At 34.2% G+C, this 18,355-nt stretch overlaps 2 protein-coding genes across 2 annotated transcripts; both read right to left on the bottom strand.

The window, feature by feature from the left end:
• Positions 1-8,062: 8,062 nt before the first annotated feature.
• On the bottom strand, positions 8,063-9,853 carry LOC131855972 (probable disease resistance protein At4g33300). The gene is made up of 2 exons (XM_059219655.1): positions 9,627-9,853; positions 8,063-9,165 (listed from the first exon to the last, which is right to left on the bottom strand). The coding sequence occupies exons 1-2, from the start codon at positions 9,712-9,714 to the stop codon at positions 8,348-8,350; spliced, it is 906 nt and encodes a 301-aa protein (XP_059075638.1). The 5' UTR covers positions 9,715-9,853; the 3' UTR covers positions 8,063-8,347.
• Positions 9,854-9,904: 51 nt separating this feature from the next.
• LOC131037779 (probable disease resistance protein At4g33300) lies at positions 9,905-12,851 on the bottom strand. The gene is made up of 3 exons (XM_059218950.1): positions 12,724-12,851; positions 10,782-11,181; positions 9,905-10,278 (listed from the first exon to the last, which is right to left on the bottom strand). The coding sequence occupies exons 1-3, from the start codon at positions 12,849-12,851 to the stop codon at positions 9,919-9,921; spliced, it is 888 nt and encodes a 295-aa protein (XP_059074933.1). The 3' UTR covers positions 9,905-9,918.
• Between the last annotated feature and the right edge of the window lie 5,504 nt (positions 12,852-18,355).

Here is an 18,355-nt window from a genome sequence, read left to right as displayed (position 1 = left end):
CTCTCAGTTTAGGTAGACTTTGATCCAATTCCTCATGGTGACAATTTCTCGGTTGTGACAAAAAGCATCAGATGAGTTCAATGAAAAGTTGCACAATGCCCAATCTTTCTATCTGCTCGTTGTGGCACTAAACCGTCAGCTCATGCATGTCAGGGTTGCTGGGATTATGTTAGGAATTGCTTTGTTTTTCTCTCCAACTCGTCTAATCGATGTAGGCCACACCCATAGTAGCAAAATCGCTTAAGTGCTCAAGTTGCTCAAAGTTGTCAATATCCAAAATCGCATTTCTCGATACCTGTTCATCATAAGATCTAGCCATTTGATCCTCCAGGGTCATGTTATGGTACTCTAAACAAGCCTCTCTCTATTTAGGGAGACTCTGATCCAATTTCTCATGGGGATAGTTTCTCGGTTGTGACAAAAAGCATCAGATGAGTTCAATGAAAAGTCATACAATGTCCCATCTTTCAATCCGCTCATCATGAAACCAAACAGTCAGCTCATACACATCAGGGTGGTCAGGTTTTCGCTAGTAATGCCTTTTTTACCTTTCCAACTCGTCTGATCGATGCGGGCCACACCCTAGTAGTGAAATCACTTGAGTGCTCAAGTTGCTCAAAGTTGTCAATATTTGGCATCATGTTTCTCGGTGCTCATTAATCATAAGAAGAAGACGTCTGATCCTACAAGGTCATGCTATGGTACTCTAAAAGATCCTCTCTCAGTTTAGGTAGACTCAGAGCCAATTGCTTGTGGCGACACTTTTTATGTTATGACAAAAAGCGTCAGATGAGTTGAATGAAAAAATATACAATGCCCCATCTTTCAATCTGCTCATTGCGGCACCAAACCGTCAACTCGTACATGTCGGGGTGGTTGGGTTTACACTAGAAATTCCTTCGTTTTTCTCTCTAACTCATCTGATCTATGCGGGACACACCCTAGCAGCGAAATCGCTTAAGTGTTGAAGTTGCTCAAAGTTGTCAATATTTGGCATCATGTTTCTCGGTACCCATTAATCATAAGAACGAGTCGTCTAATCCTACGGGGTCATGTTATAGCACTCTAAAAATGCTCTCTCAGTTTAGGTAGAATTGGATCCAATTTCTCATGATGATACTTTCTCGGTTGCGACAAAAAGCGTTAGATGAGTTCAATGAAAATTTGCACAATGCCATACCTTTCAATGTGCTCCTAGCAGAACCAAACTGTCACCTTGTATGCATCAAGGTGGTGGGGTTTACACTAGGAATGCCTTCGTTTATCTCTCTAACTTGTTTGATCAATGCGGGCTACACCCTAGCAGTGAAATTGCTTGAGTGCTCAAGTTGCTTAAAGTTGTCAATATTCGGTATCACATTTCTAGGTGCCCATTAATCAAAAGAATGAGCCATCTAATCCTATGGGGTCATTTTATGACATGCTAAACAATCCTCTCTCAGTTTAGGTAGACTCAGATCCAACTGCTCATGCTGACACTTTCTCGGTTGCAACAAAAAGTGTAAGATGAGTTCAATGAAAAGTTGCACAATGCCCCATCTTTCAATCCATGCGTTGCATTACCGAACCGTTAGCTCGTACATGTCAGGGTGGTTGGGTATACGCTAGGAATGCCTTTATTTTTCTCTCCAACTTGTCTGATCGATGCAGGTCACACCCTAGCAGCGGAATCGCTTAAGTTCTCAAGTTGCTCAAAGTTGTCAATATTCGACATCGCATTTCTCGGCGCCCGTTAATCATAAGAATGAGTCATCTGATCCTACAGGGTCATGTTACAACACTCTATACAAGCCTTTCTCGGTTTAGGTAGACTCTAATCCAATTTCTCGTGGTGACACTTTCTTTGTTGCAATAAAAAGCGTCAAATGAGTTCAATGAAAAGCTGTATAATGCCCCATCTTTCAATCTTCTCATTGTGTCACCAAACCATTGGCTCGTATGCTTTGGAGTGACAAATTTTACGCTAGGAATGCCTTCTTTTGCTCTCCAACTCGTCTAACTGATGCGGGCCACATCCTAGCAGTGAAACTGCTTAAGTGCTCAAGTTTCTCAAAGTCATCAATATTTGGCATCTCGTTTCTTGGTGCCTATTAATCATAATAATGAGTCATTTGATCCTATGGGGTCATGTTATGACACTCTACACAAGCCTCTCTCAGTTTAGGTAGACTTTGATCCAATTTCTCATGGCGACACTTTCTCAGTTGCGACAAAAACCATCAGATGAGTTAAATGAAAAGTTCCACAAATATCTCTTCGTAACCTCAAATTTAGTGATGTCTTATCTCTTCGTAACCTTTCTTCTAGTTGCTCAAATATCTCTCTCTTTTTTTTACTTTATCATGAGTATGTGTGTAGTCTCATACTCTTATTAAAGTGGGGGTTAAATGTAGCACCATTAACTATAACCCTTATGAATTTTAAACTAATTTTTTGTGTCATTTCCTTGGTGTGTTTCCTCCTAACTCTCCCCAAGTGTTATTTTAGCCTAAATACTATAAAACTGAAGTCATTTGATTATATGGTAATCTTAACCCCTTTCTTGCGACCAAACACACTTGTTTCACACTTGATTCACTTTTATTTTGGGTGGAAAAGCGAATTTGGGTGCCCTTTTCCCTTTTCTTTTAAAAGGGCATTCGGGCATCCTTGTACCCCTAATATGGGCCCAAATTTGAATATGTTAGTGCTTGATTCATGCAAGTTAGTTCTTGATCCTAATACATCAATATGATTATTGGAGGTCAACCTAATTTATATAATAACTTGATAAACCTACATAAGAGCTTCCTTATTCATTCATTTTCATCCTCAAGCATTCCAATTACAAGTATATTATAGCATATAAAAAAGAAGTCATTTCATCCCACCATATTCTTCAAGCATTCTTTAGATCTAAGCATGTCATGGAGCAACAAGTTAAAACAATCTTCATGAAGGCATGTGTTTATGACTAATTCATTTAATTGTCTTCTCATGTCATGTCATATTATTAAATTAACAATTATGATCACATTCAAAGAACATTGCATCATCAACCATCATCAATTATATTAGGCTTGAGGTATAATATTCAACATTCTACTTTAGATATTTTTTTTCAATTTATCAATTTCATTCAAGGGTTATTAATTCAAACTCAAGGTTTGACCTAGGAAAACCCTCATAAAACTATACCATTTTCCTCTTTTGTATGTGCAGGTGGTAGGATCTTGAGACAAGATATATAGATTTGGGAAGAGTAGATAAAAGCCACATAGAGCCAACTTATGTAAAGGCAGAAAGTGGAGAACAAGGTTGCCCAAGATCTATTATCTAACACTTTTCCAATAAAAATTTAGGCATATATTTTGAGGAATGTCATGATCCCAAAATTATCTTTAAAGTTATCTACATTAATGCTCCTCAACAAGGACGCCCACACACTATTCTCCCCCACTTTTGAGTTCAAATTTTAGACATAGGTTCCTCTTTTCTTCTTATCTCTAGATGTGTACATTATATTTGCATATCTGATTTGAGGCTATTCATATATGTTGATAATTGTCTTTAACTCTAGATCTTGCATTTAATTCATATCATTCAATAGCTCATTTTGAACTCAATCAAAGAAGGAACAAAATTGAATTATCTTTCAACACCTTTCATGTAATTAAGGTTGAATCTATTGAGTTCATCCCTTTTTATTTTAATGTCAATTGGAAGAGGGTTAATCCCTTGTTTACAAAGCTAAAATAGTGAATCTTATTTCCAAACATTACAATAGTTGTGCCCAATTCTTGTTGTACATTCAAATGAAGGAGAGTTTTATTTTATTGGTAAAATTCAAACCTGTAGAGATGAAAAAAATTAGTTAATTTTCACCTCAAAGTGGAGCACTTGGGAAAGAGGTAAGGGTAACTTTTTATTTTCTAACATATATCTTTTGCAATTAACTATGTAGGGAGTTTTGGATAGTGAAGGAAAATACTTTTTGGGGTGGGTGTTAAGTTCTGATGCCAATAGCTAACAGGATGAGAGGGGGGGTTGAATCATACAAACTTAATAATCCATAAAATCAATAGATTCAACCTCGGTAACTTATACTTCAGCAATATAACCAAAAACTGCTAAACATACAAACTCATAAACACATAATCATCATCACACAAATAACACCAGATTTAACGTGGAAACCCAAATAGGGAAAAAACACTGTGGGATTTCGGACCCACTAAGAAATACTCTTCTAGAGCATGCTCGGTTAAAAGAAAATCTTGTTAAAGATTACAAACACATTGCTAGATGTGACTTGGCTAAGGGATTTCCCTCAGATCTGTTAGGATCTTCACTTTGTTAGAAGTGACCTTGTCAAAGGATTCCAAACACTTATTTAGAATGTTACTTTGCTAGAGGGTTTACAAATAAGACTGTTAAGTCCACTCGGTTAAGAGAATTTCTGTCACTTACAAAATAACAGTAATAAAAATATATCTACAACTTCACATCTAAAATGCTAAAGCAGATTCTTATTTGCTCAAAATAATCTTGTCATAGGACTTATCTTGTCCCTCTGCTGGGCTCTCTACTCTATTATTCAAACAGGTCTTCAAGCTTATGTTCTTGGTAATCACTATGTAGCATCTCTATGCTTACACTTGCCTGCATACATTGTTTATCAACAATTCCTTATTTATAAACAATTTGCTAACCGCTTAATCTCCTTGATCACATTTCCCATGACCAATCTTAGCCATCAGATCTTCAATCTTGACTAGGTTCAATGCATCCTTCGATCTTAACACGTTTTACCTTGCTTAGGGACTTGCATTCCTTTCTTGAAACTTGCACAAGGTTATTCCAGTTCAATCTGCATTGTAGATCTTCATGCCGATCTTCTATTTCCATAGATCCTCAACAAACTTCATGCACGACATACCAATCATTTATACATCTCCAGCTAATCATTGTCCTTCATTTAATAATGCTTGTATTCATCCAATGCGCTCTGTCATAACTCGGTTGCAACTCGGTAAATACTAAACTTTACTCGGTAGACATTCTGCCTTCATTAACCGATATTGATAACCTTAGGGTTTACCGACTAGGTTCTTTGCTCGGTGACATAGTATAGTATTAACCTTACAATCAACAACATATGTAGGATATCAACACTATCTAAACATCATAATCTCATCATTGTCTAACTCGGTAATAGTTTCCCATTGAATAACTTATTCCTCCTCTTTCTTATCACATTCTTTCTCTATCTTTTACCGACATCTTAATTCTCTTCAAATCAATCTTCTCAAGATATGGCAACATCATACTGAATCAGAAAATCAATTTCTTGACATCAATGAAAAAATAATGTTATAAAGATAGTTATCATCCTTTTTCAGTTATATCAATAATCTTCAACAACCTTCTCAATATCCTTAATGAATATCAATAATCTTTCTTTCTATTGAAATATTTGTAAGAAAGAGATAGAGAGTTGGATGTCTTGATATTTTTCATTGGTACATTATTGTTGTCAGATTTGAGGCAAAAAGAAGAATGGAAGTATGATTTTATTATAATCTTTATTTAAACTTAATACATGCTATATCTCTTTTCTTTGCAATGTTTTTTCCCCACAATTTTTTGGCAAGTAAATCCTTTGATACATATTGGAATATTAGTGTTTTATAATTTTACAAATTTCTAATTTAAATCCATTTGATATCTTCATTCTAGTCAAATATTATGAACACTTAATTTTATATTTCCACACAAATTTCATGTTTCTATATTGTTGTAAATCAAGCCTCACATCTCACCAAATTGGTATTGTAATTGGATGTTAAATAATAATTAGATATTGCTATTTCTTGATAGAAAAATCCATTCAAATAATTGTGTGAAAAGTATTTTTTTTTTTGGAGGGGGTTAAAAGACCATAACCCTATAATTATATTAATATAAATTTACAAAATTACATAAATTTATAGATTAATACTCCATAATAAGATATCATTCTCCATAATAAGATATCATTTGGAAGTTATAGGGTCTGTTATGGCAACCCAATCCTCACACAATATGAGCATCCCAGATCAAAAACCTAATTTCCCTATTTTCTATACTTGATCCGATAATATTGATTTACCAAAAGATCAAAGTCGGCGAGTGATCTTCGAGTAAAACAGTCTATTTACAAACTAGGTAACTGACCAAACCAAAAAATATACTTTCATTTTCTCGATATAAACAGAGAGGTAGTAACTATCCCTCTTGACTTTGTAAACGGAGAATACATATTTGTTTCTACATAATATTATCCTTATAGTTCGGCTTGGCCTGGAATTTGACGAAGAGACTGTAGCAACATTCCCCTTCAATACAAAACATTCATTTTCCAAAACATCTTCCATTTCTCAAAATTTAACTACATATCAACTGGGCACGATCATTTGCAAAAAGAATTATGAAGACAACATTTGAAAACCATTATACTGTCAGTCCACAATCTCCATGCCCGCAACAAAGATGGGAGTTATCTTTCCTGCAACTTCTGTTGGGTCTCCCACAACTTGTATATTGAATGCTTGGTCTTCAACAATTTCTCCATTTCCCTAGACCTTATAGACAAGGTGGTACAGGCAGACTGGAGCATGCTTTTGGTGGGTAGTAAGCAGAATGAAGGCCTGATAGGTCTTAGTTACTTTGTGAGGCGATAAGGCTTTATCAAGCTCCATATCTTCTTTGGCAAGTATGGATCTCTTCACTGTAGAGTAAACGCATAAGAAGCCAAAAGTTTTAATCAGGCCCTTTCAACGGAATAGAACCCCGATTAACGCTTTCCGTAAGTGGAGGTCGTACTTGGATGGTAGCATTGAGGGTATTACCAAGAAACAATCTATCATTCACATAATTGACTGCAAGGTCTACCACTAGGGCATACAACTGGAGGAGGTCCATAGAATTTGACATAAAGATGTTGGCAACATGGGTGGGATACAAAAGGTAATGGACGACATCTAAAATCGGATGGCTTAAATCGTACATACTAAGTTTTGATTTCTAGACTTAAAAGTGTTAAATATGTTGCTTAATGTATGTGGTTTGAGGTTGGCCATCCAAAACATGATTTCCTATAACACATTTTATACCCACTCAACCATGGAACATTGAATTGTAAAGATTCCATGAAATATTACCAAGAAAAATTCCGTAGACTCTAGAAACTCACCCCCTGAAATAGGTAGAGAGATGGGCTTTTAGACTGGGGAGACATGAGCATGGTGGTCCTATGCAATCACTTGTTGAGATTAGTGAATCAAGCTTTAGCAACATGCATTGTCTTATTCACAATTGAAAATAAGAATTAAGGATAATTTAGAATGTTCTTCTATTGTAATAGAGTTGGTACCATTTATGGATTGAAAATATGCTAGAGAAAAATAGAGAAGTAATTCAAAACTATTTAACTAGTGTATAGAAAAAATGTGCTACATGGTTTCAAATATTTCCTTCCCTATCCATTTACATTTCCTCAAAAGTTTTTCTGCAATTTTTCTATCATTCACAAATAAATATTTATATTTGAATAAAATTATTTTCTTAAATTCTTATAATTAATAAAAAATAAATTTTAAATAAATATTCTCACAAAGGAATCATATATTTATTTTGACAAATAAATGTCTCATATTATTTTATTTAAATATTTATGTTACACATTAATTAAAAAAAGAATATAAAAACTCAATACATTGAAAATAAAACAAAACTAATTCTCATGAAAAAAAATGATAGCTAAACAGAATAAATTACTCACATAGAACCATTCCCTAAGTGTTAAGATTTTTTAAGATCTTTCGATACTACTATGCTACTTGTTATATGTAGTGATATGCTATTGCATATAATTACCCCTTAATCAAAAGTAATTGAAAAGTACCTAAACATAAATGATACCTACCTCATAATAATATGCTGCAACTTATAAATTTTTTTTTTTTTTATTAAATAATATTTTTTTCCTAACCAATTAAAATTAAATTTTAATCACCATCAAAAGAATTAGAATTACCAAACATTGAAAAATCCATGTAATTTGTATGGATGTCAATACATATAAATAGGAAACAATGATTCTCCAATCCACTGCCAAAGGCAAATGGGACTGAAAATACATTCGATATCAAAAGTAACTGATCGTATTTTCGGTGGCTTCTTCTATATGCTATAGCCGACCTTATTGAAAGAATAAAATAGTTGATATCATATCTACTAGGCCTATTTTGTGGTGCACTTGCATACACCTAAAACTTTATTTGCTAGGTAAGAAATGCATTTGAAGTGTTAGAAATGTGCAGAGATCTCAATCATGAAGCCAATCCAAATTAAACTCTGCTTCCACAATCTCTACTTCAAGTCCCGGGATAGAAAATCTCTTGGCCCGCAACCACTGCTTTCCAATCTCCTCATCACAGACGACACGTTTCAACGAACCTAACCCACAAACGGTTCTAGGTAGCCTCCTCAAACGAGAACACTCCCTCATGTCAAATTCACTCAATTTCCCCAATTTTCCTATTTCCTCTGGAAGTTTTTTCAAACCCTCACATACTGATATGTCCAGATATTCCAGCCACAAGAGATTTCCAATTGAGGAAGGAAGTTCTTTAAGGCCTGGTAATGCCGATAGCCTTAACACTCTTAGACAGCTCATACTCCCAATATCAGAGGGTAGATTCTGAATAAGATGACAATTTGTAACAGACAGCATCTCAATGGATTGCATATGGCAGATTCCAGAAGGCAATACCTCCAGATCACTGCAGTGATCCAGATTAAAATCTTGCAGCTTGATATTGTTCAATGTCCAGGTACTTTCAAACCCTTCACATAAGCTTAAAGAGAGCTTCTCTATGTTTTGTATTGCTTTCTTCTGTATTTCAACCGATGGTGCAATCAACCTCTCCAAGCGAAGAACTTTTAACTGAGTGAGTGAAGATAAGGCATCTATTCCTTTCAATGTGGCCCTTTTTGAACCATAATTGAATACCATGAGAATTTTTAGTTTTTTCATGGATTTCAAAAATGGGGGAAGAAAGTATTCTCTTGAAGCAAATATTATCACCATAACCTCTGCCTCTGGAAAAATCATTTCATCCCACTGAGTTTCATTCATAGGACCTGCACGAAAGCATCACAAATGAAATCCAATTAGGGCATTTTAGGTTGGAATAGGAATACTTATTTTTAGGTTAGTTTTCTACCATATTGTAGTCGAAACAGGGAGAATGGAAAATGTACATCAACAGAAACGCCAAACAACTAGTTAGAGGATGACACCAGTTATGTTACATGATCTTATGTATGAGAAAGCTAGACAAATGTAACAATAAATCTAGAAATGCAGAATACTTTGCATTGTTTCTTGAGCCAACAGAGTACATAAATGATTATATATAACAAATGTTTTAGAACATAAAAGGAATGATGGTTCAATAGTTTATGTGGGTGGCCTAGAGAAATATATATCTAGGCTTCTTTGAAGGTTGAATGAAATGTAAATTAAGCTGCATGGAGTAATCATTATTTGCTTAACAATATTGTGACAATTTATATGTGAACAACCCTTTTCAATAACCCACCTGTGTGAATAGAGACAATTTGAGCATCAAATGTTTTATTAGTATGCAATTTCCATTTCTGTGGTAAACTACTCTCCTTCCTAGGCATAAATAACCTTTTACTATGGACTGCACTGTCTCTGAATCCCAAGTACAAGGCTAAGTCTCGTATCACATCATGCTGAAAAAAGTACAGCTCCGAGGCATTTCCATAAGAGATAGCTGCTTGATTCCTGCTCAGAACAACCAACAATTCAGTTCAATGCTTAAATAAATGATAACAAGAAGTGTACGTATACAAGATTAGAGAAGTTCACCTTGGATTGCTAATTAAATTCAAAAGGTTTCTGCCTGCAAGTTCCAATAGGATGACAAAGGCATCTTGCCACTCTAATTTTCTAACATTAACCCAAATATCCAATAGTGTATCAGCACAGATTTTCTTGTCCTCTGGAAATGATCCTAAGTCTAGGAAACATTCTCTCACTATATCATCCAACAAATCAATACTAGTCGCTAAGCATTCAAGTAAGCCTTCTCTGTGATAATCTGATATAGATTCTCCTTTGGAGAGCCTGCTCTTTGCCCTTTCCCAAGCCACTTGAGGTTCCCCATGCAAAGTGCTTCCAATCACCTTCAGAGCAAGTGGTAGGCCTCCACATTCTGCTTGCACCTGTAATTGATTTCGAGGAAATAAATTTGTCAGGAAGCCTTATAGGCCAGTAAGATTACATCAGAACATAAGATTACATCAGAACATAATATTTGCGGATAACATAAAGCCAACCTCACAATGATCTGCAATTATATTCCAACATCTTTAACATGGTTAATGCAACCTTTTAGCTAATGTTTCGATCTTGGCTACATATTCCTTATATTTTGTAGGCCTAGGACAATGAAACGTGATGAGGTTTACATGCAATATGCAGATGTGGATGAATCTCTATTCTTTCATCATATGCCAATAGAGGCACATTCTCCAAGCCATGTGTTAGTTGTATAATTTTATATATAATTTTTCCTCCATTCAATATTCTTGCTTTCACTGTGTGTAAGGCTAATTTATGCTTTACCCATTGAAAGTTTATAAAATATGTAAAAAGAATGATTAAACCTAGAAACTGCATTCATCCAATTATATAAAACCCAATGGTTTAGAAAAAAAAAAATTACCTCCTCTACTAGATTTGCATCTGCAGTTGCTGGAATTGTTGTCTGTCCAAAAGCCCAGAAGCAGAAAAGGGACAGAGCATCTCCTTGGCTCAACAATGGTAATTGATACAGTTTAGTACAGGGATTTTTGGGGATAATAGAAATGTCTCTTGTTGTTATAAGGGTCTTGTATCCTCTGCCTTCGAATAGTAATTTATCCAGACTTGATCTGGACCAAACATCATCCAGTATCACTAGAATTGGTTTCTCTTGTTTAAGAAGTTGTTGCTGCAGCTGTCTTTGCCCATCCTCAACATTCTGAAACTCAGGTTTCTTCTTTTCAAAAAGTTTCTCCCACATGGTCTCTAATATTCCTTTGAGATTTGGGCTTTGTGAAACAGTGATGAAAAGCACCTTATTCCTAAAGTAATCTAATATCCAAATCAAACAAGTGCCTTTTAGATGGTGAATTCCAGAATGCAAAATAAACCAATAATTAACACTGAAGAAATAAATAATTTAAATACATATTAGATAGCCAGAGTACCAGTACATGTGAACTACACAATATTCCACTATGAATTCTCAACCCCACAAAAGTAATTTACTACTAAGTAGTGAAGGGACATGCACTATACAAAATCCCTGCCTTCTACCTTATCCAGGATACCTAACATAGTCAGAGTATATAAGATAATTACCAATACCATGGCTGTCACAACTTCAGGTTCAACTATAACTAAGAGAATGAGTAGCTTTACACATAAAACTTTTGTGTGTACCTAGAACTTTTCGACCATAGAAGATGATTCGCACTTTCCTTCTATGGCCAATTTATGTGTTCTCTTTCCTGAAGGCCACATATTAGATAAATTTCATGATAAGAAAAACTAGTAGTTTCTATGTATCTAGACAACGCAGATATGATGTAACTATCTATGTATTTAGTTTCCTTTCTTTCTAGACAATGTAGATATGGCGCAGTTATATTTGTGTTTTGATTGGAGATTTACATTGCTGTAAGTTTTGCAAGGAGCTGCTTGCTTATATATAGACAGACGATGCAGTCTATTTCTTGTTGTATATTTGAACTTGAATATGGCAGGAAAGCTGTTATGAGGCATGTTAGTATAACTGAAGGAGGAAGCTGGTTGATTTTGTTTGCCAATTTTGTAAGACTTGATGGATTTTATTTTTGGTAAATTTTCTTTTCTGCCATTAAATCAGGATATTACCTTTCCGTATTTTAGACACATCTTTTGACTGAGAAATACATTTGCAATATAACATTTTTATTGGAATGCTAGAAAGAAGAATTAGAAATGGTACGCAATAATGTGATGTTATGAAAACTCAAAAGGGTTAAAAACACCTAGAAATTTGGCAATATGAATGAAGGGGTTTTGTTTTTACAGTTTGACAGGGATTCTTTTTCTAAGGCAATGTTGATGATGTTGGGTGCTGAGATTGTTAGACATGGGTGTCTTTAATATGAATAAACTTTGTGTGATACAGTTTTTATTAGTTCTTGTTTATGGAATTATAGCGAAGGGCGCTGACTTCATTTTTGATTTTCTGTATATTATATCATTTATGCTGAACCTATAGCATTTTTGCTTTATTTTGTATCCAGTGTTAATCTAAAGTATAACTGTAACTAAAAGATCAACCTTGAGGTGCTTGATGACATTGAAGCACTACTTATAATGTTTCTTCAGACCTTATGGGTAAAAAGAAGCGTTAGAATCCCATCATTATGACTATGTGATCGTTCCAAAATTTCCAAAACTTTTTCAATAAAATATTCTTGTTCTTGTCCTCTTATCATGCATTTTGTCAAATAATTCACATGTGAAATCTTTAGGCAGGTTTTCGGGACATTTTGTCATCTAGTTTGTGACTTATAAGTTTATAACTAGTAGATGAAGATTTGTTAATTGATACATTTTATCAAACAATTCACGGTTTTTGGCTCTGTGCTCCACGTTTTGCATTCATCTCTGCTGCAACATTTCCAACTCCAGTATCTAACAAAAATCCTCCATTAATTATGTTTTGATGGATGTCCCTGGCCTGCTCCAAAGTGTCCATTTTAGCACAGATTGGGGTGACTGTTGGCAAAGGGTGTAGAAACTATTTTTTGGCTACTTAAAAGGGCATGAGAAAATCAACAAACGTCATAAATTCACTTCATACCTTCCAGTTGTATTTGTATGAAGTTTATTAAGTGTTTTCAACAATTCCATTTGTTATCTCCAGAAATCACTGCATTCTACGAACCATAATTCTTCGGGACATTTTGTCAGAGAATTTAGGTACCTTTCCTGGCTGGTTACAACACAAGCATCTAGCAATTTTTCTCTTTAAATTATGCTTTGATATAACACCTTTCCTTGTTTAAAGCTTCTAATTTCTCATAGGTTTTGGGGACGTGGGCGTAAGTTGAAAAAAATGACTTTACTATTGCCAATTGCATTTCCTTGGAGTTTTCCGTAGCCTTTTCAGCAAATCTATTTTGTATACATCATGCAATGAATGCAGTCCAGAAGACCACATTTCTCCGATACATTTTATAAAAGAGTCTATGGGCCATATCGATGCTTCAACATTTATTATTATGTTTTTCAGTTTTTGCTTACATTTTTGTTGTGGCACTGAAATAGTTTTTAATCACATCATTTTATTCTTTAGACTTTGACTATGTACATAATATAGACCATCAAATTCCAGGCCTGATGGGATCTCTCCTACAACAACAAATTATTTGGTACCATAGATGGTATTTTATCATTCTTTATTTAGCACTGCATGATCTTTTTGCATATTCATGATCTATGCAACTGCTGTTTTTATGCAGGGATATTTCTTTTATTTTTGTTTTATGCATATTATTTTGTAATAGTCGATAAAATTTGTTTTTTCTGTAACTGTAGCATGCATGGTCAGAGAATATTATATATTTCAGCAACTTCACTAAGAAAATTAGTACATAATTAATATAGCCTTTACTGTTATTCTCATAATATGCCTTTCAGTGCTGAACTTTCCGATTCTTTCATACAATTTGTTTGGTAGGAGAGCCTGGACTCTCTGGGCAAGGGAGCTTTTCATCTCCAGGCTGTCCAAGTTCAGGGTAAACTGGAGGCCTCTGGCACTTCCATAAATTGTTTAAATACATTATTCTCTCCTTTCTAGTCATATACTGCTTCTATGTTTCACTTCTGTACAAATATTTCTTTGTGAAGGGAAATGTGTAACAACCATCAATAGGGTTTCCACATCATAGAACCACATTTGAGGAGCTCAGTACTGCAACTAATGAATTTGGAAAGGGCAACTTATTAGGAGTTGGTGGCGTTGGCTCTGTATATAAAGGAGTTTTGGATAATGGAATATTGATAGCTGTCGAGGCTCTCAATTTGGAAGATGAAGCAGGTCATAAAACATTTTTTCATTGAATGTCTAAACATTTTTTCATAGAATGTCAAGTGCTCGGTAAAACGAGACACAGAAATATAATAAAAGTAATAACCTCATGCTGTAATCTTGACTTCAAGACTCCATATTATGACTCCATATAGAATCTTTGAATGCATTTTATTAGTCCAGTTCCACGACACCTATATTTAATGTTTGTACGGAGAATTTTAGGATTCTGACCAGTGATTAGTGCTGATAACATGCCGCAAGTTAATATTTGTTAGGCAGGGGTCTCATGGGGGTTTAAGTTTCTATTTTTAAGGAATAGGAGGTCTTATGGAGAATTTTTTTTGCTAAAAGATTATTTGAAATCTTTGTCTGAAAATTAGAAGCTCCGACTTCTTAGACCTGCATATTTGAGTAGACGAAAATGGGATAGAAATAGAAATTGCCCCACCAGCTTAGAAATATTGTTTCTCAGTTGTCACTCATCTGAATTTAATTCCCCCAAAAAAGGATGAATCCCACCAATTTTTTTGTTTATAAATACAAAATATATTTATCTGATTTTTATCTGTTTATACACCTGACCGACGTTGCACACACAGTAAGGGAGATCAATAATAATCACAGGTACTGTGCATGTTTTAAGATTTATTTTATTTTCTTTTTAGTTTGAAAACTTTTCAATTATCATTCCGTATCAAATTTTGAATAAAACTTCATCTCTCTGTTTTGTTGTTCTTGAGTTTTACTGTTATGTGTTAAAATGATAATGTGTATGTTGACTCTCCGATTAGTAGAATAGATACACCCTTTCTTTTACAGCCTTTGAACTTGACTGCAATTTATTTGTGTGACGAGAATTACATTAAGGAATATTTTATCACTTGTTACCTCAAATTTAGGAGTTTAAATTTTAAAGTTGGATTAACTGTGAAATTCATGGGACCACCAGCTTTAATATATTCCTAAAATATCTCGGTAGCTTTTGCTCTGTTTTTAAGGAAGGCCCCCTCCATGGGGTCCCAGCCTTATTAGGTCCTTCTCCAAAAGGCTCAACCTAGTTGCAGGTTCAATGTGGGCTGTGTGTGGTGCTGGTTGGGCCCAAGTTTGCTTTGGGTACTGCCTAGTGCCTAGGCAACCAAGCAATACCTGGGTAAACTCGAGACGCACCTAATGACCCAAAAAACTATTTTTTCAACCCTAAAAAACTATTTTTTATTCTTTCACATCTCCCAATGATGGATTTTGCCCTAAACTTCCTCTTTTTAGAGTTTGCAAGTCATTTCACAAACATAAAGCAACAAGAAAACTATTTTTCCCTCCAAGCTACCATTGTTGGGTTTTGACAGTTGTTTCATTTTTTTGAAGGTGAAGCCTACATAAGAGGAAAACACACACCAAAAGGTTAGGAATCATTGGACAAGGAAGATTTACCCATCAAGGTGAGTAAATGTTTTATTTTTTTCAACCTTTTTCAAGTTGTTTAGAAGTTTTAAATATTTTCTTGAGGTTTTTATGCATAATAAGAAGTTATAATGTTATTTTTTAATTGAAAAATCAATAATTTTTTCATTTTAGGTTTATACAATATGGCCTGAAGTTTTAGTTTTGTCTCTCAAGGTCAAAATAAAGAGTCATTTTCAAATTGATACAACATTGTCTCTATGGTGATATACAACAATGATTAAACCAAGTTCTAGTGATGGGAGTTTTCTTTGGTGGTGTAACCATTGTAAGATAGAGTTTACAAGCTTAATTTTTTGAGTGAAAGATAACTTATGCACCATCCCTTTATAAGGAACAAAATCTTGTAAGGGGCAAAATAGTAAAGGGTTGTCACATGACCTAATATTGTCTTATAATATTAAATAATAAGAGGATGCCAAAATGAAAAGTAAAAAATCAAGTGGTCTTGTACATTCTCTTGCCAAGAAAAGCTTGGAAAAACCTCCTTGTGTTTTCACGCAACTAATTGCCCAATATCCTTTCATGCCATTGCCACCATCTTTTGAAGAAGAAAATGTTTTGGTTTCATCAAAAAGAGGTTTGTTGGACATGGCCTTCAAAAATGAAATTAAAGAGGTTGTGAATTGGAGCATTGCTCGTTGCATTTTTTGCAATGGGCTTCCTTTCAACATTGTTAGATCACCTTATTGGCATGATATGGTGAATACCCTTTGCAATACACCTCTTGATTATGTTAGTCTTGGGTATGAAAAGGTTTGAACTACCTTATTGACTATGCAGAAAGTTTTAGTAGAGACATCATTATGAGTGATAAAGGATACATGACCCAAAATATGTCCATTAGATCATTTTTTATGGATAGAAAGATTACAAAAATAGACAATTGATTAATGTTATAGCAATGTCCCTTAAAGGGGCAATATTTTTTAAGGTAGTGGAATTTGATGGAAAGTGAAAGATGCAAGTTTCATTGCCAATACCCTCATGGAATTTATTGACATGGTGGGGCCTGATAATTTTGTCAAGTCATAATGGACAATGCTAAATTTTTTTGAACAACTAGGTCTATAGTGGAGGTTACATACAATCACATTTTTTGACACCATGTGCAATTCACTCACTCAATTTAATATTGAAAAAGGTTAACACAAAAAGAAATGGGTTAAAAAAGTCTACATAAAGGATAAAGAGATTTAAATGTTTGATACTAATCATCATATGTCACAAGCCATATTTAGGACCTTCTCCAAGTTGGAGTTGTTGAAGGTAATTTAAATTTTTAATATTTTTTTTTTTTTTAATGTTGATATGTGACATGCCATGCATTTTTTATACCATGTTAGGTTGATGAGACCTGATTTGTATCTCAAACAACCATATTAAGATGACCTGTAAAAGTACAAGAGGCCTTGAGTTCTATGGTCATCAATAGCATGTGGAGTGTATGGAGGTAGTCAAACATGAAAAAGTCCCCAAAAGTAAAAGCATTGATTTGAGATGATGAGTGGTGGGTTCATCTGGAACATACTTTTAATTGCATTAAGCCTATCATGAGCACGACAAGGTATGTTAATACTAATTTCTGATGTTTGAGTAAAATTTATGATGGCATGGACTCTAGGTGGAGAAAACATGAGCAATAATAGAGACAAAAGATCATGATTAACATAAACATTTTTCAAAATTGTACAAAAAAATATTGTTGATCATTGCAACAAGATGACCATCCCCTAACATCTCTTAAAATTTGTCTTGTTGCGAACGTACTATAGGGAAGTAGTAGTTTCATTGTCAACAAGGGTGACACCGTATATATATGGGGAGGTGTCTATTAGCTGCATTTAGAAAGATATATATAGATGAGGAAATCAAAAGTATTGTCCTGAGCGATTTTGGCCAATTAATAGCTTTCAAAATAATATAATTTTCTTCTCTTCATGAGAATTATAAGATAAATGCTTATGAATGGTAATATCTACATTGTTGAGGCTCCATTTTCTTATAGCCTATTGCAATCAAAATTCTCTCCAAGTATGTGCTTTTTATCTTTTATTTATATCATTTTCTTTCAATGCTATCGTGTTATATATTATATTTAAATATTTTTATTTGATAATTTATGTCCTAACTTTTAAGTTTTGATTCTTGAATTATAAAATTAAACACTAAATTTTGCATGCAAACTAAATAGGTTGCGAATTCTTCTTTAGCTACGTGAAATTGGAGTACATACTTCACCCACTCAATCAAGTGCAATTGTTTGGGTCCAAAAGAATAATATGATTTGGTCTACATAAGAAACTTAGTCTCTTGTCATATTAGAAACTTGAATACAATGATTATGTGACAAAGAATTGGGATATAGCCCCGATGTGTGCTTACTTAGATGTTATAGTTGCACAAATTGCCCAACTCTCTATAGATGAGACAACTTTTGCACTTGACATAGTGGGAGTGACAATAAAATTGATTTTGTTTCAAATGATGTTGAACCAAATGTTCAGATTGAATCTTTTGATGAAGAAGAATACAAATATGAAATATTGATTGTAATTTGATCTTTCATTGTTCAGTGACATTTTGAGACTTTGGTATATTATAATTTTTGTAATTATGAGTATGATACTATAAGGTATTTCATATATTGTCAATTATGTATTTAAAATATTATGAGTATCACTATTCTTATAATTTAGGATTTT

The sequence above is a fragment of the Cryptomeria japonica genome, chromosome 4 (assembly GCF_030272615.1).
Source record: "Cryptomeria japonica chromosome 4, Sugi_1.0, whole genome shotgun sequence".
Taxonomy (NCBI): Eukaryota; Viridiplantae; Streptophyta; class Pinopsida; order Cupressales; family Cupressaceae; genus Cryptomeria; species Cryptomeria japonica.
Note: the sequence above shows the minus strand (reverse complement) of the source record. Positions and strands in the feature narration are given on the sequence as shown.